We start from the raw sequence: 22,785 nt of genomic DNA, 5'->3' as shown, positions 1-22,785 counted from the left end.
TTGGGAGGTTTCAGGGGCGGAACCCTGCTGGCAGGTGGACAGTTGGGGGTGTCACGTCTCTGTTCTTTGGCAATGGCAGATACCTGCGAGGTCTTTGAGGTGACTGAACGGGAGCACCCACTGGGTTGGGGTCAACCTTTCGGGTCTCCACGTGTGCCCCCTGCCTCAGATTCCAAGGCCTGGATCCACAAAGGCTCATGTCCCAACAGAGCTGCTGCTTGGGGCAGCCCCACCCTGTCCACGTCTCTTGGCTGCCAAGGGGACACAGACCTTCGGTGGGCCGCAGACAGGCTGCACCTCTACCCTGAGGCCTCTCAAAGGGACCAGGGTTGAAGCCAAGTCCCTGCAGCTGTATGATGACACGTTTGCATCGCGCTGGGATGAAACCGGTTTCAGGCTGCTACCACTCACGTTTTTAAAAAGAAACCTTTATTAGAGAGCCTCTCTGGACTCTGTATTGTTAAAACCTTCTGAACCATGACCTGGAGGCTGAGGCTGTGGACCTACACAGTGCCGTGCAAGAATTTACAGTGTCCATCCATTCCAAGCTGTAAGTTCTAGTCTTTTTTTACCCCCAGTAAAAACACCATTAACTTCCCTGCGGGTGAGGCCCAAGGTGGAGATGGGGCTTGTCTGTTGTAGGCCACAAGAAGCCAACCAGGCCCCCACCTAACTTGTCTGCTAACCCTGTGGGTTATGTCACACTGGGGAGATCTTGGGAGGGTGCCATACACAGCCTTAGGTAATGGCAGGCACGTGGCCACTGGACCCCAGAGAATCAAGCAGCCTCATCTTGTCTCCTCTGCACCTGTTGTTACGGTCACCTCCAGTCAAGGCAGTGGGGATGGGAAGGCTCCTGTATCGCTGACTTCGGTAACAACAGGACACGGCCGAAGCTGAGGCTTGGACCACACTCTGAACGCACCGGCACAGCTGGGGAACCATCACTCTCAATCTCCGTCCTTCACCCCGGGACTTCCCGCCCCCACCCTCCTCCACCTCCTGAGGGTCCGCCGTGAGCAGCAAGCCACGCAGGCTTCACCCAGCCCTCAGAGCTGGCAGGCTATCTCTGGATGCCGGGCCGGTGGCCCTGCTGTGGTGCAACTCACGTCCCCTCCCTGTGCCTCAGTCTCCCCATCTGAGAAGCGGGGATACTAGCCACAGCAGCCACCTCACAGAGCTGTCAGGAGAAGCCGTGCAGCGCTCAGAACGGGGCTGGCGGTTGGCACATATTGGCCCTTATCAAGATGCTGCCTGTCAGGGTGCTGCAAATACCCTCTGCAGGGCTGAATCTTTTCTCCTCCCTGGAGGAGGGAGCTGAGGCTCAGAGCCCAGCCACTTGTCTGAAGCCAGTACCCGCCTCCCCCATGACTTCCTGTCTTCTGGGCCTGTTCCCAGGAAGCCCTGGATGAACTGAGGGCTGGGGGAATACGCTGGGGGTAGGGGTGGAGAGGTTCCACACAGACCCTGCAGGTTGGGTGTAAACCTCAGAAAGTTCTCAGGACCACCTCCACCCCGCCCCAGCGCTTCCCGTTCGCGCGCACAGTCAAAACATGGGCGAACTGGCAGCACCACGCTGGCCTCCCCCTGGCCTTCGTTCAGCGCGACCCCTTGGGGCTGGAGGAGTGAGCCGTGGCCGACGAGAGGCAAATCTGGTCACCACGTGCAGGGGGAACGGCAGTGCACGCGCAGAGCTTCTCCACAGCGTGGCTCTGCAGAGGGCGGGGCCCCGTACCCATGGAAGGGACTCACGACAGGCCGGGGAAGGTCGGGGCTGCGACCTCAAGGCTCAGCCGTCTTCGGAACCGTGGCTGGGCCCGAGGCAGCAGTGGGCCCGGCCTCCCTCCCCAGTGTGCCTTCACACGATGCCCCAGAAGGAGGCCTGGCCTGGGGGAGCGGGCTGGCCCGGGGCCGCCGCGCTGGCTTCTCACCGGTGTGGAGCCTCTGGTGGTGGAAGAGGGCCGGGCGCTCGCGGAAGGCGCGGCCGCACTGGGCGCACACGAAGGGCTTCTCGCCTGTGTGGATGCGTCGGTGGCTGAGCAGCACGGCGCCCTTGGCGAAGGCCTTGCCGCAGTCCGAGCAACGGAAAGGCCGCTCTCCCGTGTGCAGCAGCCGGTGCTGCCTGAGGTTGGAGCTGTGGCTGAAGGCGCGGCCGCACTGCGCGCAGGCGAAGGGCTTCTCGCCGGTGTGCACGCGCCGGTGCTTGAAGAGCGACGAGCCCTGGCTGAAGGCGGCCCCGCAGAGCGCGCAGGCGAAGGGCTTCTCGCCCGTGTGCGTGCGCTCGTGCTGGATCAGGTGCGAGTTGCGGCAGAAGCTGCGGCCACAGCGCGTGCACGCGTAGGGCCGGCCCCCGGCGTGGATCTTGCGGTGCTGGCTGAGGTTGGAGCGGTGGCTGAAGGCCTTGCCGCACTCGGCACAGCGGAAGGCCTTCTCGGCCGTGTGGATACGCTGGTGCCGCACCAGCGAGGAGCTGTGCCGGAAGGCCTGGCCGCAGGCCGGGCACGTGTAGGGCGTCTCCCCGCTGTGGATGCGCTGGTGCTGCGTCAGGTGCGACGTCTGGCTGAAGGCCTTGCCGCACTGCGCGCACTCGTACGGCCGCTCCCCGGTGTGGGTGCGCAGGTGCTTCAGCAGGTCCGAGCTCTTCACGAACACCTTGCTGCACGCCCTGCACTCGAAGGGCTTCTCCCCAGAGAGGAGGCCGGGGCCAGCGTGCAGGGCCTCGCCCAGTTCGGCCCAGGTCGGGGGCTCTGAGACAGCGAGCAGTCTCTGAGGCTCGCGCCAAGCCTCACCCATTCCTCGGTCCCCCTGAGCCTCTGGGGCGCCCGGGAAGGCTCTCCCCGGGGCCTCACATGCGTACAGCTTCTGCCGCTCCGATGCCCTCGGCTGCTTGCCCGGTGCGGGGTGGTCTGCGAGGGCCTTCTCCCCGGGTGGGGCCCGCAGAGAAGAGGTCAGCCGCAGGCTGACGCTGGCCTCGCCGCTTTCCCAGTAGATCACAGACACCCCTGTGGGTTTCCTCTCCCGAGAGGGGGACACGCCGCGCCGACCCTCCAGGCTTTTCCCACGCTCAGAGGCACCAGCGCTGGGGAGAACCCTAGTCGGTGCCAGAGGGGGGCCGTCCTGGAAGGCCCCTGGCAACGCTGCTTCTCCAGAAACATCTCTGTCCTCTGCCAGATGAGGGGAAGCTGAAGGACCAGAAACGGTGGACGCCTGGGTCACCCAGACAGGCCGCGTGGGTAAGCAAAGGGGCCCGTGGGACCGGCCGTGGAGGCTGGGGAGAGGAGCTGGGGCCGGACTCCCTTCCTGCATGGAGCCCGTCCCCAGGGCACTCCCCAGGTGGCTTTGCCCCTTACACTGACGGCTACCTGATGGAACAGATTTTACTCACCAACTCTGCTTGCTGACTGCCTCTCCCCTAGCAGGGTCAACCCCACAAAGGCAGGACCAGGAGCGGCCTGGGCAAGGCTGTGTCCCCAGTGCCGCGAACGGGACTGGCCACTGCAAGTGCTCAACGATGAACACGTGAACAAACGGCCCCACAGATGAGGTGGTGAGGGAAGATGGGCAGGGTGTGAGGCCACACAGACTGGCTGAGGGTGGGATTCTGAGCAGGTCTCACCACGGCCTGGGGGTGGCCCTTGAGCTCCCCTTCAAGGGCAGCCAGAGCCGGGGCCTCAAGAAGAGGCTGATGGTGAAAGGAGCCAGTCGGTGGGAAGCTGGAGAGGAGAGCATCCAGGAGGGAAGGTGGACAGAAGCTTGGCCATAGGTTGGCCCCAAGCTCACACCCCTGAGCCCCCACTCACCAGGGCTCGGCCTCCTCTGGGCATTCCTGGCCAGGGTCACATCTGTCCCATTGAGAACCCAGGGCTCCTTGCCACACTCAAGCTGGATGACCACGTGGGGTCGGGAGACAGAGAGTCCTGTGAGAGAAGACAAGCAAGTGCGGGGTCACCCCCGGCAGATGGCAGGAGTCAGGGCTTCGTGGGCCACGGACGGCATCATCTGTGCAACCAAGGATACCCGAGGTCACATCACAGGGCAGGGATCTCAGAGCAGCTCGATGGTTCCTGTGAGGAGGACCGTGCTGGCAGCACCAGAAGGGGACTGAGCAGAGGCACCACAGCTGATGGGGACACTCAGCCAGAGGACGTGTGGCTGCTCACAGGCCGCCGGGTGGTAAGAGGTTAGTGCCGGCAGCCTAGCCTGGCAACACATGAGCTCCCCATGGAGGACCCAGGCTTACCCAGCGAGGCCAGGAGCGTGAAGTTCTCCAGCATCACGCGGCGGTACAGAGCCCTCTGGGCTGCGTCCAGGAGCCCCCATTCCTCCCGGGAGAAGTACACAGCCACGTCTTCAAAGGCCATTAGGCCCTAAGAGAGTTGGAAGATGGACATGATCTAAGCTACAGCTGTGTGAACCAAGACCCAGCTCCGTGCCCCAAAGGCTACCTCCGCTCGTGTCCCTCAGATGCTCACCCTCCTCCCGCAAGGCTCTGCAGATGGGACTTCCCTCACCTGTCTGGACCGCTCCCCTCCACCTTCCCCATCTAGGCCGTAGATGCCTCTTTAACCCGACCTGGCCACTCTACACAAGGCAGCCAGAGGAAGCCCCTGGCCTTCTGCCACACCAAGGCCAGCCCCTGGCGTCCACTCATTCTCCAGCCTTTGCACAAGCTGAGCCTCCCCAAAGGTGCTCTCATTGCTCTTGCATAAGTAACTGTACAAGTCCCAGCTGCAGAGCCCCCAGGACATGCCCATCCCTGTAGGGATGCCCTCTCCTGCTGAACTTGCCTGACATTTTAAGGTTGCTCTTTGAACCTGAAGGACTGGCTGATCCCCTCCAGTTGCCACAGGGGTGGCGCCAAGGATCTGGTGGGCACACGAGAAGCCATTTCCCTCCTCCCTCCATAGCCAGGCCCCCTCTATTTCCTCCTCAGGTGGCTGCCACCTTCCCTTCCCTCAGCCACCTGCCAGACGTCCCCTGACAGCCCCAGGGACTGCCAGCCATTCCTCGTCTCCCTAGAGCCCTAACTGCCCATGCCTATTCCTGGCTGAGTCTGTGAGATGTCCTAGGCTCTACCTCACTCAGAACATCAGGACTCTGTCCTTGGACATCTACAATTCCAGGTCCATGTGACACCTCCACTCTGAGACAGCACAGACTCTTCCCAATTTCCCCCTGAAATCTACTTTCCCTTCAAATTCCTAATTTTGTCTACAGCAGCTCCGTCCTTTTTTTCTCTGTCCCATTGAGTGACAGTTGCCGCTGGCACAGCCCCAGGGCAAGGATACAATCAAGGGTTTTCAATTTCAGCACCAGCTACCAAATCCTGGCCCCACTGCCGGGGGGAGGACCTGTGAAAGTGCTAGGCAGCTCCATTCTTTTGGGTGCTGCGGCGGAAAACCTTAGACTGGCCCTTCACGCAGGACACTCCCGCACACCGCGCACTTGATGCATCAGCAGATCTATCCAGAATCCAACGGCTCTTCGCACCTGCACTGCCCGGACTGTGACAGTAGCCTCCTCCCTGCACACCGCCACGCCCCTCTGCTTCTGTTCTCCACTCAACAATAGGTGGAATACCCTAAAAAATCGTTAACTTAAAGCATGTCCAGTCTCCCGGTGCCCTCGGGATAGTCTTAACTCCTCGGCCTGCCCTTTCAGACATACATATCTTCTCCCCGCCCAGCAGCTCAGTTCCGGAAGCGCCTACACTCAGGCTTCCCTCCCAGGTTTTTCAGACGGGGGACCCTCCCCTTGGAACTTCCTTCTACACCTCACCCCCTTAGCTGCCAGAAGTGGGGATCCCACGCGTGCACTCCCAACCGGCCGGGACAGCAGGGCCTAGGACGAAGCGCGAGGGGAAGACAAGACGTCCAGGTAAAGTGCCTCCCTCGATCGGGGCTCGGGTCCATGAAGGAGGCATCCGGGTGGGTGGGGGCCTGGGGTTCCCGCTACTCACCTGCGCCGGGTCTGTCAGCGCCGCCGCCATCGGAACCTGCAGAAAGGTGCGGGCGCTCAGGCTCCGGGCCTCTCTCCCAATCCGTCAAGGGCGCCGCGTCGGGACGGCGTGGAGGCCGGAGCACGTGGCTTGGGGGGCGCACACGCCGCACCCCGGGAAACTGAGGCCGGGGACTGGCCGTGGGCCCCCGGGCTCGGCTGCCCGTGCCTCGGATCTCCGCCTGCACGTCCTCGCTGCCCGCACGTCCTCGCTGCCCGCACCTCGGGTCTCCAGACCCTTCCGCAAAACCGGCCCCGAACAGGCGCTCTCCGGCCGTCACCGGCGTGCCCCGACGCCGGCAGCCAAGTGACAGTCCCGGACGCCGGAAGTCCAATCTCGCGAGCCCTCATTGGCCCGTGGCGCGCTGCGGACGCACGCGCAGAGCCTTCTGGCTGCCGGCGCGGTAGGCGGAGCGCGCCTGGTCTCCACGGCAACGGCCAAGCGCCGCCGCCGGAGCCTTTGGGAAGTGGAGTCTGCAGCAGCTCCAGGCTTCCGGGCTGAGCGTGGGGTGGGGTGCTGGCGGGGTCGTCAGCGCTGCGGTTGAACGCTGAATTGCTGAGGGCCCGGGAGGGCCTCCCCCACCTCCCACCCCCGCCCAGCGCAGCACCGGGGACGGAGCACGACCGGGGTCCCATCCCATCCCCGCCTCCTGGGGCCTCGCACCAGGGCTGGGTGTGACCGCCCCCCGGGTCAGCGTCCTGTTATGGTTGGGAACAGACCCCACGCCGAGTCGCAAGGCCCTAACCTAAGTTTTTCTAGCGTCTGAAATCATTCTGAGACTTCCTCCACCATCTGTTTTCTTGGCTCAACTGGGCCGCGCAAAAAGTACTTTCCCCGACTCACTTGTCCCTAGGTCGTCTAGGTCTTGCCTTGCCCCGCACGTCATGGTGTTGATTCCCTGTTCCTTTATTTGGGGGGGAAGGGGGCAACCTACATGGGTACGACACATAAAATCAAATGGAAGGGTAGTCTCAATGCAGACTGACTACTGCTGGCAGAGAGTAAAAGGTTTTCTCTTTGTTGTTTCACTCTGAGGGTCTTTTTTTCAGGGTTCTTAGTCCTCATACACAAAATGGGACAGTAATGGTACCCACCGCATAGGGCTATTGTAAGTTAATATGGAACCAATCTGTGTCGAGTTCATTCACTCTGTCTCCCTCCCTGCTTACCTCCCTAGGTAAGTTATAAGTGATTGTTATAACATCTATATCAGCTCTGTCTGCAGTATCACTAATCTTTGTAAATCCTTGTAATGCAAGAGATAACATCAGTTTTGGAGTATTTGTGTGTAAATTTTGCTCACTTTGAAATAAATGAAGAAAATCTAATGTATTCGTGGTTAGGGAATGTTTCTTGCCATTCCAGTAAAAAAGAATGTTTGAGTCCCTCCCTGGTGGTCTAGTGGTTAAGACTCCATCCTCCCGATTCAGGGGGCCTGGGTTCATCCCTGGTCAGGGAACTAGGTCCCACATGCTGCAGCTAAGAGCCCACAGGCCGTAACTAAAGATCCCGCATGCCACAACGAAGATCCTACATGCAGCAATGACTAAGGGCCGGCACAGACAAATAAATAAATAATTTAAAATATTTAAAAAAAGAATGTTCAAATCCCACGTGAGGTTCACCTTGAACCCACGTGCCGAGACTAGAAGCCAGCCTAAACCCAGATTGGGACTTGAACCCACGGTCTCTTTTTTCGGCTGTGCCGCCCGGCATGGGCATCCTAGTTCCCCAACATGGGATCAAAGCCACACCCCCTGTAGTGGAAGCGTGGAATCTTAACCAGTGGACCGCCAGGGAAGTCCCAAGCCCCAGTATTATTTTTTAAAATTTATTTCTTGTATTTATTTATTTTTGGCTGTGTTGGGTCTTTGTTGCTGGGCGCGGGCTTTCTCTAGTTGCGGTGAGTGGGGCTACTCTTCGTTGTGGTGCGTGGGCTTCTCATTGCGGTGGCTTCTTTTGTTGGGGAGCATGGGCTCTAGGCGCGTGGGCTCAGTAGTTGTGGCGCACGGGCTTAGCTGCTCCGCGGCATGTGGGATCTTTTCGGACCAGGGCTCGAACTCGTGTTCCCTGCATCGGCAGGCAGATTCTTAACCACTGCGCCACCAGGGAAGCCCCAACCCACCGTATTTTAACTGAGATGACACACCTGGTCTCAGGACTTAATGAAGCTCAGGTTCTTTATGTCTCATCGCAGAAAGAATTCAGTGAGATGCAAAGTGATAGGTAAGAAATGGATTTATTTAGACAGATACATATTCCATAGATAGAATGCGGTCTGTCTCAAAAGGCGAGAACAGCCTTGGGAGAAACACACTCCACAGAGTGTGGGCCATCTCAGAAGGTGAGAGGCCCCGAAATATGGGGTGGTTAGTTTTTATGGGCCGGGTAATTTCATAGACTAATGAGTGGGAGGATTATTCCAAGTATTTCGGGGGAAGGGGTGGAGATTTCCAGGAATTGGGCCGCCACCCACTTTTTGACATTTTATGGTTGGCCTCAGAACTGTCATGGCACTGGTGGGTGTGTCATTTAGCTAATGTATTACAGCGAGCATAAAATGAGTCTCAAGGTCCACTGGAAGTTGAATCTTCTGCCATCTTGGACCTAGTTGGTTCTAAGCAGTTTTTGTCATGTCCTATGTGTGTCATTTTTTTAAAGGTTGTGCCCTGCCCCCTTCCCTCCTGTTTCAGAGGGACCAGCATGTGCAAAGGCTTGGAGGCAAGCTTGCAGGTGGGCATTCAGGAAACCTGAATTGTGTGTGTTTCCTGGAGGAGCTAGAGCTTCAGATTTCTTTGTGGAAACTTCTGCTTTTATAATTTTGGCACCTGTTTTATTTTATTGTTTTGGCCGCGCTGTATGGCATGCAGGATCTTACTTCCCTGACCAGGGATCAAACCCGTGTGCCCTGCAGTGGAAGCGCAGAGTCTTAACCCACTGGACCCCCAGGCAAGTCCCAGCACCTGTTTTAAAATATCTACTAGCCATGTGAGTTCAATGTGGTAGGCAGAATCATGGTCCTCCAAAGATTCCCACATCCTAATCCTCAGAACCTGTTAATATGTTACCTGACATGGCCCGCTTTATGGATTAAGTTAAGGATCTTGAGATGGGAAGAATATCCAGGATTGTCTGGGTGAGTCCAGTATAATCACATGAGCCCTTGAAAGCAGAGAAACATAACACAAATTATTAAAAATTTCTGGATGTCATAAGTCTGACACTTGTGTCAGCTACTCTAAAATCAAGGAATCGGGACTTCCCTGGTGGTCCAGTGGCTAAGACCCCGCGCTCACAACGCAGGGGGCCCGGGCTCGACCCCTGGTCAGGGAACTAAATCCCACATGCCACAACTAAGAGTTCACACGCCACAACTAAAGATCCCGCATGTAGCAACGAAAATACTGTGTGCCGTAACTAAGACCCGGTGCAGCCAAATAAATATTTAAATATTAAAAAAAAAAGGCATCAGCAGGACTGTGTTGCTTCTGGGGACTCTGGGGAAGAATGGGTTCCCTTGCCTTTCCAGACTCCACAGTCTGCCAGCATTCCTTGGTTTGTGGGTCTTTCTGTCTTCAAAGCCAGCAGCGGCAACTTCTTTCTCACATAGCATCACCCTGACTCAATCTCTCTCCATCTCTACCGCCTCCCTCTTCCACTTTTAAGGACCCTTGTGATTACATTGTTTCATCTCACCCTCCCAACCTCAGATAATCCAGAATGATCTCCACATTTCAAGGTCAGCTGATTATCAACCGTAATTCCATCTATCATTTTAATTCCCCCTTGCCCTGTAACATAACATATTTACATACTCCGGAGATTAGGTCCTGGACATCTTGAGGGGAGGGGAAGGCATTAGTCTGCCTACCATGAGCATACTTAAAAAAAAAAAAAAAAATTAAACATTGCCTACCTGGCTACTCGTTAAGTCGAGAATGAGTAAAAATAATAAGAACTGGCAAAAAAAAAAAAAAAAAGAATGAGTGCATTTTATATTCACATATTGAGGGATGGGGAAGTCATTCTGGCTTATACATGATTTGACCTTTTTATGCTAAAACAGCCTGTTTGTGGCCTACCAAAGACACATGGTACATCTGCTGTAATCATTAAAGAAAAGGGTGCATTGACCAGAGGTAAAGAATGTCCATGTTAAAAATAAAGTTTAGGGCTTCCCTGGTGGCGCAGTGGTTGGGAGTACGCCTGCCGATGCAGGGGACACGAGTTCGTGCCCCGGTCCGGGAAGATCCCACATGCCGCGGAGCGTCTGGGCCCGTGAGCCATGGCCGCTGAGCCTGCGCGTCCGGAGCCTGTGCTCCGCAACGGGAGAGGCCACAACAGTGAGAGGCCCGCGTACCGCAAAAATAAATAAATAAAATAAAATAAAATAAAGTTTAAATGCCTCCCTTCCTGGGATGCCAATGCTGGTATTCCTTCAATGATAAGACTAGCTTCTTCTCAAGGCCATATTGACTGTGTGTATGCTGACCTGTTTTTGTTTTTTTTTAAAACCTTGAAGGAATGCATCCTTGACCTGTCTGATGTTCTTTGTTCTGACAAGATATAAAAATGTGCCATGATTCAGTGGAGCAGTTCCTCAGAGTTATCTGAGAGGCTGTCTTCTGGGCTATAGTCCTCAGTTTGGCTCAGATAAAACTGTCTTCTACCCCAGTAGAGATTGTTTATTGATTACTTCCAGCGACAGTGTCAACAAGCATTCTGTAGACAGGCATCTCTTACTTGCTCTCCCTGGCAGTGTATGTAAGAGCCTTGGGATGCTGCTGCTGGTGACGATAAGGACAATAACAGTACTAGCTCTCTCATATATGTAGCACCACGTGCCTGGCCCTGTGCTAAGCACTTTTTTTTTTTTTTTTGCGGTAGGGTACGTGGGCCTCTCACTGTTGTGGCCTCTCCCGTTGCGAAGCACAGGCTTCGGACGCGCAGGCTCAGCGGCCATGGCTCACGGGCCCAGCCGCTCCACGGCATGTGGGATCTTCTCGGACTGGGGCACGAACCCGTGTCCCCTGCATCGGCAGGCGGACTCTCAACCACTGCGCCACCAGGGAAGCCCAGCTAAGCACTTTTCATGTCACCTCTCACGAGGAAAGTTGTGGTATTTTCCAAATTTTGTCATAGGACTTTGAATTAGACCCGATTCTTTGAATTTAGAACATCAGAATCTCCAGAAGGGTTTGTCAGGCTCATCCCTGTGGGGGGTGGGAACAAGAATTTGCATTTCTAGCCAGTTCCCCAGTGATGCTGATTCAGGGACCACAGTTTGGGAATCACTGAATTAGAGAGACATTTAAGGTTACTAAACAAAGTCTCCATGAGGAAGATAGTATTTTCACTTGACACCCTCAAAGGCAACAAGTGGTTCCCCAGGGGCCTCCTCACGGCTTGTTGTCCGAGGCCCAGGACACGGGTCACTTGCTGGGCAACAATCTCTGCGGGAGGAAACCTGGGAGCGGCCCCTTTAAAAGGAAGCAAAGGCACGCTCCTGCCAGTCTTTTTTCTCAGCTCTCCATTTCCCAGCGCCCCTCTAGAGGTAGCTTGGCGTTGCCATGGAGAATGGAGAATGTGTGGGGGCCGCGCCGGGGGGTGGGGGTGGAAATACAGGACTGAAACTACATTGACCACAAGGCACCGGGGGCGGCGGGTTCTAGACCAATCACAGCCCAGAACAAGGGCTGTTTCCTGCTGCTCGGTCGGCGGGGGCGGAACTTCTGGCGTCGCCATTGTTGTCATTCCTTCTGCTCTTGACAGGTCGTTTTCCACTGCCCTTGGGGACCCGAGTGTTGGGTCTTGGCCGTGTTCCAGGCTCCTCCTCGGGACCCGGCCGAGGTGGACAGTGAGGAGGATGGGACCGGCCTCCAGGCTCCGTACGAGCCGCAGTGTCCTGTAACGTGGTGTCCTGCGTCCCCACGGTCCCTGGAGGCGGCGTTTACACCGTGGGGACAGAGGCCCCGCGTGCAACGGGCGGTGGGAGGCCCCCGGCCTGGGGCTGGGGGTGTAGGGAGCGGCAGAGCCCGCCTGGGTCTGATGGCGGTGGCGCTGAGGGACCCGCTGCGGGTGAGTGGAAGGTCCCCGCAGCCCCCACTCACTCGGACCCCTACCCATGTGGCCCGGGACCCCCGACAGAGGGGAGGGGTTGCTCCCGGACTGTGCGCCTCCATCTTCGCTACTGGGACCCTGGGGTCACTGAAAGCCCAAGGTGCCGCGTCCTGGCCAGGTTTTTTTGTGGAAACGTTCTCATTCTGGAATCCAGCGGGACAAGGCGTGCAAAGCAGTTTCAGGCACAGTGACCAGGATGTGCACATGCTTGGCGGTGAAGCTCAGTTGGGAGTGTTCAGGGAACTGAAAGTCTCCCTGTTGCCTGGTGGACAAGAGCTTGGCCTGTCACCTGAGGGTGGCGGGAGCCACAGAAGGTTTGGAGCAGAAGAGGGAGGTGATCTGACTCAGGCGTTCACAGGCTTCCTCGGGCTGCAGAGTGGAAAACAGACAGGAGAGTGAGAGTGAGGGAAGAGAAAAGGAGGCACACAAGGATGCTACCTTAATATAGCAGTAGCTTGGCCAGAGCGGTGACTGGAGTTGGGAGAAGTGGTTGGATCTGTCTTTTAAGTTAAGCCAGCCTGATTTTAGGTGGAGGGGGAGAGAGAGAGAGACAGAGAGACAGAGAGAGAGACAGAGAGACAGACAGAGAGAGAAAGTGCTTCGGCTGAGATGGGGAAGTTGGTGGGTGGAGTGGTTTCAGGAGGTGGATTTTGACCATGTGGAGACTGAGATGTCCCAGAGACTTCTGAGTGCAGGTCTAAGTTATGCTGAGGGATTCCACTTGGAGACATCCAGTTGGCAGTAGCCAGCCTGTGAAGTGAGGTGGAACTCAGGTGCAGATTTAGGAGGGAGCGTCTTTAGGGCATGGTGATGGATGCCCCATGGGGGCAGCTGAGGACTGGGTGGCTCTTCGGGTACCTGGACAGGGATGGTGGGTGTCACAAATTCAGGTGAAGGGAGGAGCAGCCACAAAGGAAGGGGTGTGTGGGAGAGGAGGGTCCAGAAGGGGCCCCCGGGCGCTGGGGTGGAGGCTGAGGCATATTGTAGGTGGAGGTAGGTGACAGCAGGACCAGGGCTGGTGGCCATTCACCTCTCTATGGCTCACCAGCCTTTCTTGGCCCACTCTGTGGTGCCTGTGAGTTTCAGTTAGGATAGCAGGTTAGCTCAGTGGCAGGCAGGCAACTGGGAGTGTCGCAGGCCTGGGGTGGGAGGTGGTGGGCCTGGACTTTGAGTATACATTAGGAGAGAAGAATACAGTGGCTGGGGAGGTGACAGCATGCAGAAAGTCAGAGGCCAGGACATGCCAGAGATCCATGTCTGGCCTTGGTGGCTGAGAGTCAAAGGTAGGAATAGGCCCAGTTGCAGAAACAATGAAGGAAGCTCTGGGTGCCACCCCTGGCAGTTGGAATTCTTTGAAGTCTGGGTCAGGAAGGGGTACTGGTTGACCTCACCAAGTAGCCAGGCTCTGGACACCATTTGCACAGTGGCATGTGGGATGGCTGGGAGATGCCCATTGTGTGGGCCAGGGAATGGTGTGGGGTCTGGAGATGTGCAGTACAGAGCCTGATGTGTGCATACAGAGGGGATGAGTCAGTGGACTGGAATCTGATACTGGGGGCCCTGTAGGAGAAAGGGGGCCTCCAGCTTGGTGTTTCTGGGTGGCAGGATCTGGGGACCCAGGGGAATTACCTAGCAGGAGGAAGTGGGGCCCTACATGCCAGGCTAAGGGTTTAGATAGCATCTATCTGTCCACCTGCCTGCTCTTTGAAGGACAGTGACCGATGGGACATGAGGAGACAGCGGCACCCATGACATTGCATCTGGGGGAAGTGGGTGACCTGGAGTATTTGGGGAGGATGGTTTAGGGGTCAGAGACTGCCCACCAGAGAGGTGGTATGATGCAGGGTGAAAGACCTAGGTATGTATGGGCTCATCTGTGCACTGTTTTTTGTTTGTTTTTCTACCACCCTTTGGTCTAGCTGACTTAATTGTCTTCATCATGGCAGGGCTGGGGGACCTTTGAGGACATTGCCGTGTACTTCTCTCAGGAGGAGTGGGGGCTCCTTGACGAGGCTCAGAGGCACCTGTACTGTGATGTGATGCTGGAGAACTTGGCACTTGTGGCCTCACTGGGTAAGGCCCTCCCAGCCTCCTAGGCTCTGCCTTTCCTTTTCTCCGAGAAGCAGCTCTGTCTTCCCGCAGCTGAGCATGGGCGCTGCTTGCTCCCCTGGACCACCTGCCTCGTGTTTGCCTGCTCCTTTCTCTGAGGAGCCCTGACACCTGATTCCGAAGCCTGGGGAAGGGCTCAGGCTTTGGAGCCTCAATCCGGCTGCCTAAATTGGTCCGGATCGGTGGCACCTCTGTGCCTGGCTGTGCTGTGGACTGCAGACACCGACGTGGTCACTGCTTCTGGAGACGACTGGGCTGTTCCTGGGAGCCGTTCCTCAGGAGCTGATTTTGTAACACTGGGTTTTCTTCCCAGTTGCAAAGATGACACGAACTCCCTTTGGTCTGTCACCGGATAGGTTGCCCTGAGCTAGGCCACCCCCTCATCCGCTCTTTCTGCCAGGACTTGCATATTCCACGTCCTGTGTGGTTGCCCAACCACAGGAACAGGGCAAAGGACCCTGGGTGCCCATGTCTGCAGCCACAGCAAGAGAGGCTGGGAAGGGGCCTGGCTCTGGTGAATGGGAGCTGGGGGCAGAGGCGACATTGTGGTGGGCTCACATTATACTGGGTACTTCCCCTGTGTCCACTGGAGCTTGTTGCTGGAGCCAGTAGCCCCACCCGACCCCCACCTTCCTTCTTCATTAAGGACAGACCACCTACTTGCCATTTGTCTTTTGTACCTAGGCCCTGATGACGGACAGCCTCACTGCTCTGCTCTCCATTTCTCCCCCATTCCCCGCCTTTCCTCCTTTTGCAGGGCTGTCCCAGGTTAGCCTACAGTCCATGTGTCATGACATGTGTGTGTATCTCATGTAGACTCAGAGCATCAGGTTCCCTGGGTTTTCCTGAGCTCGTGCACATGGCTGTGTGTCCTCTTTTCCTGGCAGAGCTCTCTCCTCTCCTGATGAAAGCTGAGGAATGAGTTGGAATCTCTGCTTCTCCTCCCAGCCTGAACCTCACCCATGTTCTCACAGGTGATGGGCCCTCACTTTCTGTGGCCTTCCTGGGCCCAGTCCTGCACCACTGGCTCTACCTCACCCCAACTTGATCTACAGACTCATTCCTGAATGTGTCAGACACACATCTGTGAAGGGGCTGCCCTCTCCCAACAAAGCCTACATACATTTCACTGGCATTTCTCTGCTTTCAGATTATGGGTGTGGAGCAGAGGCTGAGGAGGCATCTTATGAGCAGAGTGTTTATGTAGCAGTGCTTCAGTCCAGGACCCCCAAGGCAGATCCATCCATCCAGAAGGCCAACACCTGTGATGTGCATGACCCAGTGTTAAAAGACATATTACACCTGGCTGAGCACCAGGGAATACAACCCAGGCAGAAACCGTACACTTGTGAGACATGTGGGAGAGGTTTCTGGCTCAGTGCAAACTCTCACAAGCACCAGAAGGATCACAGTGAAGAGAAACCCTTCACATGCAGGGAGTGTGCTAAGGCTGTCCTGGACAACCATGGCCTCCAGCCCCAGGCCACCTACGGAGAGGGGACATCACACAGAAGCACCGAGTGTAAGGAGGCCTTCTCACCCAGCTCCATTTGGCAGCAACAGCAGGGAGGCCATGCCTCACAGAAGCCCTTCAAGTGCAGCGACTGTGGACAAGCCTTCCTGAAGGCCTTTGCACTCCTCAACCACCTGATCACTCACGCCAAAGAGAGACCCTTCAGGTGCCCAGCAGGTGGAAATGCCCCCAAGGAGAGCTCAACCCTGTTTAATCACCGAAAAACTCACACTGGAGAAACATCCCATGTGTGTAAGGAATGTGGAAAGGTGTTCAGCCACCTGTTTAACCTGAGGACGCATCAGAAAGTTCACACTGGAAAAGCGCATCTCAGTTGCAGTGAATGTGGTAAAGTCTTCACCCGCAAACACTCACTCACTCAGCACCAGAGAGTTCACACTGGAGAAAGGCCTTATGAGTGTGACCAGTGTGGGAAAGCCTTCACTCGTAGCTTCCACGTTGTTCGGCACCAGAAAGTTCACAACACAGAGAGGCCTTATGAGTGCAGACAGTGTCGGCGAGTCTTTAGCTGTATCTCCAACTTTGTCGAGCACCAGAAAATACATACTGGAGAAAGGCCTTATGAGTGCAGCGAATGTGGAAAAACCTTCGTTAACACCTCCCATCTTGTCCGGCATCAGAAAGTTCACAACACAGAAAGGCCTTTTGAGTGCAGTGAATGTGGAAAAGCCTTCCAGCAAACCTCCAAACTTATTCTGCATCAAAGGAGTCATACTGGAGAAAGACCTTATAAGTGCAACCAATGTGGGAAAGCCTTCAGTTGCCCCTCCAACCTCGTTCCACACCAGCGAATTCACACCGGAGAAAAGCCTTACAAGTGCTCCGAATGTGGAAAAGCCTTCAGTCAAAGCTCTGCCCTCATTCAGCATCAGAAAGTTCACACCAGAGAAAGGCCTTATGAGTGCACTGAATGCGGGAAAGCCTTCAGCTACAGCTCTAACCTTGTTAAGCACCAGAAAGTTCACACTGGAAAACGGCCTTATAAGTGCAGCCAGTGTGGGAAGGCCTTCAGTGAAAGCTCCATTCTCAGTCAGCACCAGAGAGTTCACACTGGAGAAAAGCCTTATGCGTGTAACAAATGCGGAAAAGCTTTCCGCTACAGCTCAAACCTCTCTAAGCACCAGAAGGGTCACACTGGAAAAGAGCCATCTGAGTGCAGTGGACATAGGATCACCTTCAGCCAGAGCTCCAGCCTCCCCCAGCCCAGAAAGGTCACACCAAAGAAAGGCCTTAGGAATGTGGCAAGAGTGGATAAGCACTAGTGGGGACCTTCTCCTTGTTCCATAAAAGGACTCACTCCTGAGAAACTCCTATGAAAGGAACCTTTGTGAGGAAGCCATCAGCCAAAATTTGAAACTTGCGCATCCCACACCCCTACTGGGAGATTGGCTGTAGTGCCAGTGGTAAGTGGGACGCTTGCAGGAGCTATGCAGCACTTTCTAACCTGTCCAGGTGCTTTGCCAGATTATATCACTGCCAGGTGCCCTCTCACCTCTACCATTTGGCAGATCCCCACACCATGTGCCTGTCATCTCAACATACTCAGGGAATGCAGGCTTGTGTTCTCATTCCCTGGAGGGAGCCATAAACTTTGGGAGCCCATTGGGGTGGCCTCATTTTCCACCTCTCCCCTGTCCCCAGTGGCTCAGGTGTTGCCCTGACGTAGTTCTCTCCAGGAGGATCTGGAGTCTGACGATGTCCAGAGGAAGTTTCCTTCTTCATGGGCATTGTTGAGTCTACAGATGATGCCTGCAGTGAACTGGTCCAGCCTCCATATCACCCAGCCTTGGAACTGCCTGCCTGCAGAGTGTGATAATAAAGACCTTATTGCTGAAGCCATCTTTAATCCTGAGACTCCGTCCATTGTGTATGGGGAGAGATGGAGAACAGAACTGGGCTCTAATGGTGCCAAGAGAGGGAAGGGCTTTTGTGGGGGCCCAGACTTTGATAGTAGGATGGCAAGCAATAGCGTGCAGTCTAGTTTAATCTAATTTGCCTTGTAGCCCAAGGCCTCCTGGGACAGACTGAAGGTCTCTGGGCCAAATCTTATATCCTGGGTGCCAGGACTATTTGTTAGGCCCAGAGCTTTGGGGTTTAAGTACTGGTGTGGGAATCTCCAGCAATTCCTGCACAGCATTCCTGGGAATGTCCCACATCCCTCAAAAGTGTTGAGGGGAGGATGTCTCCTGGGACCTGCCCATGGGTCCAGTAAGGCCCCTGATGTCCAGAATCTGTAGGTAGGTATCTCTGGATTTAAGATCTACAGGGGCCAGGTAGAAGCATAAGTGGGTGTGGACACACTGGGTTTGAGCTCAGGAAGACTGTGACAAACGGAGATGTGGCCGATGCTGTGCCTGGGCCACGCACATCATACCCACTCACAAGAGCTGAGTGTGTTCAACATCAAGTGGGCAGCTTGAAATAGCCATGGTGGAATTTATACCGCAGAAATTAGCAAACAATAGCTCTCGGGGAAAAAATAACACACCTGAGAAAACCTAATTTGTAGTGTTTGCCGAACTTGCTGACAGTGACCTTGGCCACAAGAGAGACTCAGCTGTACAGGGGAGTCCTGCATGCTCTTGCCTTATCCTCCAGAACAAGTGCAATGCCACTTGAGGGGTGTAACCAGGGGTGAGGTGCTCACTGCCAGACAATAATCTTGAGGTGGTTTGGATTCCTACAGCCTCCCAGAGCTGCTCACTTCAAGGCCAACACTGCAAAGGCAGGAACCCTGGGACTGAGAAGGGAGGTCCTGCAGTCCCGGATTTTAGTGGCCCAGTCAGTATTCCAGGCGAGTGTGGTGGCCATTGGCCTTATCATCTCCTGTTTTCTGCTGCCACTGAGGCACAGCTGTCCCCAGGTATAGGGGTCAGAGACGGTGGAATCAACATATGGTTGCCCCATTTTCTGGTTTTCCAGAGGAGTGAGAGATCCATGTTTTTATGTGGAGGCTTTAGATTTTATAAAGGTTGAAAACTGTTTCCCCCAAACTTCAAAGTTTATAGGTACAAATGCAAACTATATATATGGGTTCCATATGTGTTCCTGGACCAACACTTTTGACTCTTAGAAAATAAGCAAACCAGGCTTCAGGGAGCCCAAGGGTCCCTGGGGGTCCCCAGATACGAAGGCTTTTGGCCCAGTGTTTACTGCACAGCACGTAGCAGGGACAGTGGCACTGCTGCTACTCCACTCAGCATGACTCTCTGTACCCTACCCCCCCCCCCCAATCCTCTGCCAGTTCCCTGAAACTGACCATATGAGGGATGGCATTCCTGGCAGGCTTGTGGTCAGCCGAGCACGTGGCAGATGTGCCTGAGCTCTCCCCAGCATCCCAAGGTGTCAGGGAATCCCCTGAACCCATACCATCCCTTCTGGGTAATGATTGTCTTCCACCAACTTGGGAGGCTTGGGATCAGAGTTACATTCAGTTGAACCTTGGGGCCTCAGGCTTCCTGGCAAAGGGTGGGACACATCATCAATGGCTCAAGTCCTTGAACCCGTGTTGTCAGCTGTAGTTAGACAGGCCTCATAACACTGCCCCCAGTGCATGGATGAAGCCCTTCACCTACCTTCTACTCTCCCCACCAGAGCTCTGTCACACCAGCCAACTTACTGGAACCTTAATATTTCCCTGGTGATGCCACAACATACTGAACAAAGGTGTGTTGGTTCTAAGCATTTGATCTCCCCAGAGTACCAATTCATCCCTAGCATCACAAGATATCCAGGGACCCTTGGCCTGCTCAGGCCCACTCTCCTGGGTGTATCAGTTGCCTCCCACCAACATGGGAGAGTGGCTTGGGATCAGAATTAAAGTCCAGCTGAGACATGTGGAACTCAGGCCTCCAAGCAAGGTAGGGCAGACACCTGTCATCAGAGCTGAATCATTTGTACCCCAAATGGTCTGCGATGTGTAGATCCTGTAAAATGAAGACTTTTGGTGAAGAGTCCTTGATTTGGTGAAGTGTCCTTGACCTGAACCTGCCTTGTGGTCTCCCCAACAGGGCTCTGTGCAGGGCAGCCGGCCTGCGGGTGTGTGTGTGTGTGGGGGGGTGTTTGTGTGTGCACGCACATGCGTCTGTGGGTACATGATCATGTGCATGTGCCAGAACATCCAAAATAAAGCCCTTATGGCTCTGAGCATCTATGAACTGGGGCTGCTGACATCTGTCTTGACTCTACAGGAAGGCTGATCTGTGAATGAGCCACGGAGGAAGGCAGCGTTACTTGAGCCCCAGATCCACTTAGTGCCTGAAGCCAGATGCCAAGAGGACTTCTGGGTTCCATGTACCAAAACTGACCAAAGCAATTCACAGAGGAAAAGGTAATTTTTTCAACCAACCAAATCAACAACTGGACAGCCATATATTACAACAACAAACTTCCACCCATACCTCAAGTCATGTGCAAAAGTTAACTCAAACTTGATCATAGACATACCTATAAAACTTATAACCATAAAAGTTCTAGAAGGAAGCATAGTGACCTTGGATTTGCTGAATTTCTTAAATATATCATAAAAAGCATAACAAGAAAAATACAAATCAATTGGACTTCATCAAAATTTTAAACTTTTGTATTTCAACAGTCACTCTCAAGAAAACGAAAATGTAAGCCATACTGGGAAAACTATCTGTTAAAAAAACACTAACAAAGGACTTGAATCTCGACTATATAAAGAACTCTTACAACTTTTGTTTATTTTGGCCACACCACAGGACTTGTGGGATCTCAGTTCCCCAACCAGGACTGAACCCAGGACACGGCAGTGAAAGCGACAAACCCTAACCACTAGACCACCAGGGACCTCCCACAGCCTAATTTTTAAAAATGGGCAAAAGTGACTTGAACGCTTACTTCACTAAAGAAGATATCTGGATGGCAAATAAGCACATGGCTTCCCTGTAAAACGTGTTACTTATTTAAAGCTCATGGCACCCCCATAGGCGTTCTAGAAATACTGAGCCGGTAAAGGACACAAAATCTGGAGCTACACATCACGGCTGATAATTAGCTGTGTGCCACTGGACATATTACAAAGTCTCAGTTCCCCCTCTATGTAATAGATTATTTATTTATTTATTGGCTGTGTTGTGTCTTTGTTGCTGTGCACGGGCTTTCTCGGGAAGTCCCGATTCCCTTATATTGAACTGATGGCTTTGGCAGAGGTGCAGGTCTGCAGATCCTCAGAAAGTCTGCATACTCTCACCCCACATGGACTCAGTCATCAAAGCAGACTCATGGGCTTCCCTGGTGGCGCAGTGGTTGGGAGTCCGCCTGCCAATGCGGGGGATGTGGGTTCGTGCCCCGGTCCAGGAAGATCCCACATGCCGCAGAGCGGCTGGGCCCGTGAGCCACGGCTGCTGAGCCTGCGCGTCCGGAGCCTGTGCTCCGCAACTGGAGAGGCCACAACAGTGAGAGGCCCGCGTACCGCAAAAAAAAAAACAAAAAAAAAACAGACTCATGACTGCTTCACAGAAAGGGCAGAGTCACTCCAGGCTGCCAGTCTCCCCCACTCTCTATTTCCTCATACCCAGTGTTCCTTTACCACTTAATATACCCACCTGGCTCTTACAGGAATACAAGGTGACCCTGCCTTTCAGGGTCTGGTGTCCGGAGGACATGACTTCTAGCCCAGGAGAAGAGCTTCCTGTCATTGCGGCTGGGGGTGTGATGTGAAATATCCTCTAGAACAAGAAAGCAGCAGCCTCGCCTCCTGGATCACTGGTATGTTTTCAGAGCGCCCTCTCCCTTCCCTGGGTGAGCTCTTAGCAGCCAAATCAAAAGATTTGGAACATAGAATCTTTCAGCCTTTCCCAGGAGAGCAGATATGCAAAGTAGGATACACACTGGAAAGGAAGAAGTAAAAGTGTCTTTATTTGCAGATGACGTGATCCTGTATGTAAAAAAATCCCAAGGAATCCATTTAAAAAAGAAAACCTCTATAGTAAATAAGTTTAGCAAGGGGCAGGATAAAACCCAAAATATATTAGCAACAATCTGAAAATGAAATTCATGAAACAACTCCATTCACAGTACCTTAAAAAAGATTAAAATGGTAATAAATTTAACAAAAGAAGTGCAATACTTGTACTCTGAAAACTATAAAACAGTGCTAAGAGAAACTGCTGAGAGACATTCCATGTTCATGGATTAGAAGACTCAATGTGTGGGACTTCGCTGGTGGTATAGTGGTTAAGAATCCGCCTGCCAATGCAGGGGACAGAGGTTTGAGCCCTGGTCCAGGAAGATCTCACATGCCGCAGAGCAACTAAGCCCGTGAGCCACAACTACTCAGCCCACACACCACAAGTACGGAAGCCCATGATCCGCAACAAGAGAAGCCACTGCAATGAGAAGCCCGTGCACCACAACGAAGAATAGCCCCCACTCACCGCAACTAGAGGGGAAAAAAGCCCACGTGGGGCAAATAAGACCCAACGCAGCCAAAAAACAAAACAAAAAAAAGACTCAATGTGTTAAAATGACAATACCCCCAAATTGATGCATAGATCCCATGCAATCCTTATCAAAACCACAGCTGACATTTTTGGTAGAAACTAACATGCTCATCCTAAACTCATAGATACGCAAAAGACGACAGCCAAAAGAATTTTGACAAGGATCAAAGTTGGATTTACCTTACCTAATTTCAGAAGTTTCTATAAAGCTGGGAATTCCCTGGTGGTTCAGTGGTTAGGACTCCCCACTTCCACTGCAGGGGGCACAGATTCGATCCCTGGTCAGGGAACTAAGATCTCACAAGACAAAGCAAGGCCAATTAAAAAAAAAAAGTTTCTATAAAGCTAAGGTAATCAAGACAATGTGGTACTGGCATAAGGCCAAACATACAGATCAACGGAATAGATTTGAGAGTACCAAAATGCCCTTAATTGATTTCCAACAAAGGTACAATGTGGAAAGATGCCTTTTCAGCAAGTGGTTCTGGGAAAATTAGATATTCACATGCAAAAAGATGAATTTAGATCCTTATCTCACACCATATGTAAACATTACC

General features: G+C 54.0%; 2 protein-coding genes and 1 non-coding gene across 3 annotated transcripts; 1 reads left to right on the top strand and 2 right to left on the bottom strand.

The window, feature by feature from the left end:
- Positions 1-414: 414 nt before the first annotated feature.
- Positions 415-6,287, bottom strand: ZNF324 (zinc finger protein 324). Its single transcript, XM_024740893.1, has 4 exons — positions 5,960-6,287; positions 4,241-4,367; positions 3,801-3,917; positions 415-3,182 (listed from the first exon to the last, which is right to left on the bottom strand). The coding sequence occupies exons 1-4, from the start codon at positions 5,987-5,989 to the stop codon at positions 1,783-1,785; spliced, it is 1,674 nt and encodes a 557-aa protein (XP_024596661.1). The 5' UTR covers positions 5,990-6,287; the 3' UTR covers positions 415-1,782.
- Positions 5,236-5,366, bottom strand: LOC112396943 (small nucleolar RNA SNORA30/SNORA37 family). The gene has a single exon (XR_003002690.1). It is a non-coding gene; the product is annotated as a small nucleolar RNA SNORA30/SNORA37 family (small nucleolar RNA).
- A 5,476-nt stretch (positions 6,288-11,763) lies between the features above and the next one.
- On the top strand, positions 11,764-17,583 carry LOC112396917 (zinc finger protein 132-like). Its single transcript, XM_024740892.1, is given in 4 exon segments — positions 11,764-12,076; positions 14,065-14,191; positions 15,378-16,955; positions 16,958-17,583. Coding segments are annotated over 4 exon segments (1,773 nt in total). The 5' UTR covers positions 11,764-12,046; the 3' UTR covers positions 16,996-17,583.
- Positions 17,584-22,785: the final 5,202 nt, after the last annotated feature.

Source organism: Neophocaena asiaeorientalis, unplaced genomic scaffold, assembly GCF_003031525.2.
Source record: "Neophocaena asiaeorientalis asiaeorientalis breed wild unplaced genomic scaffold, Neophocaena_asiaeorientalis_V1.1 scaffold179, whole genome shotgun sequence".
Lineage (NCBI taxonomy): Eukaryota > Metazoa > Chordata > Mammalia > Artiodactyla > Phocoenidae > Neophocaena > Neophocaena asiaeorientalis.
Note: the sequence above shows the minus strand (reverse complement) of the source record. Positions and strands in the feature narration are given on the sequence as shown.

Bases quoted from the DNA above. Each gene is read 5' to 3' on its own strand.
- ZNF324 (XM_024740893.1), bottom strand. From the start codon at position 5,989: ATGGCGGCGGCGCTGACAGACCCGGCGCAG. The intron at 3,918-4,240 runs GTAAGCCTGGGT...CTTCTCTCACAG, and splicing joins CACGCTCCTGGCCTCGCTGG to GACTCTCTGTCTCCCGACCC. The intron at 3,183-3,800 runs GTGAGTGGGGGC...CTGGTCCTTCAG, and splicing joins CCAGAGGAGGCCGAGCCCTG to CTTCCCCTCATCTGGCAGAG.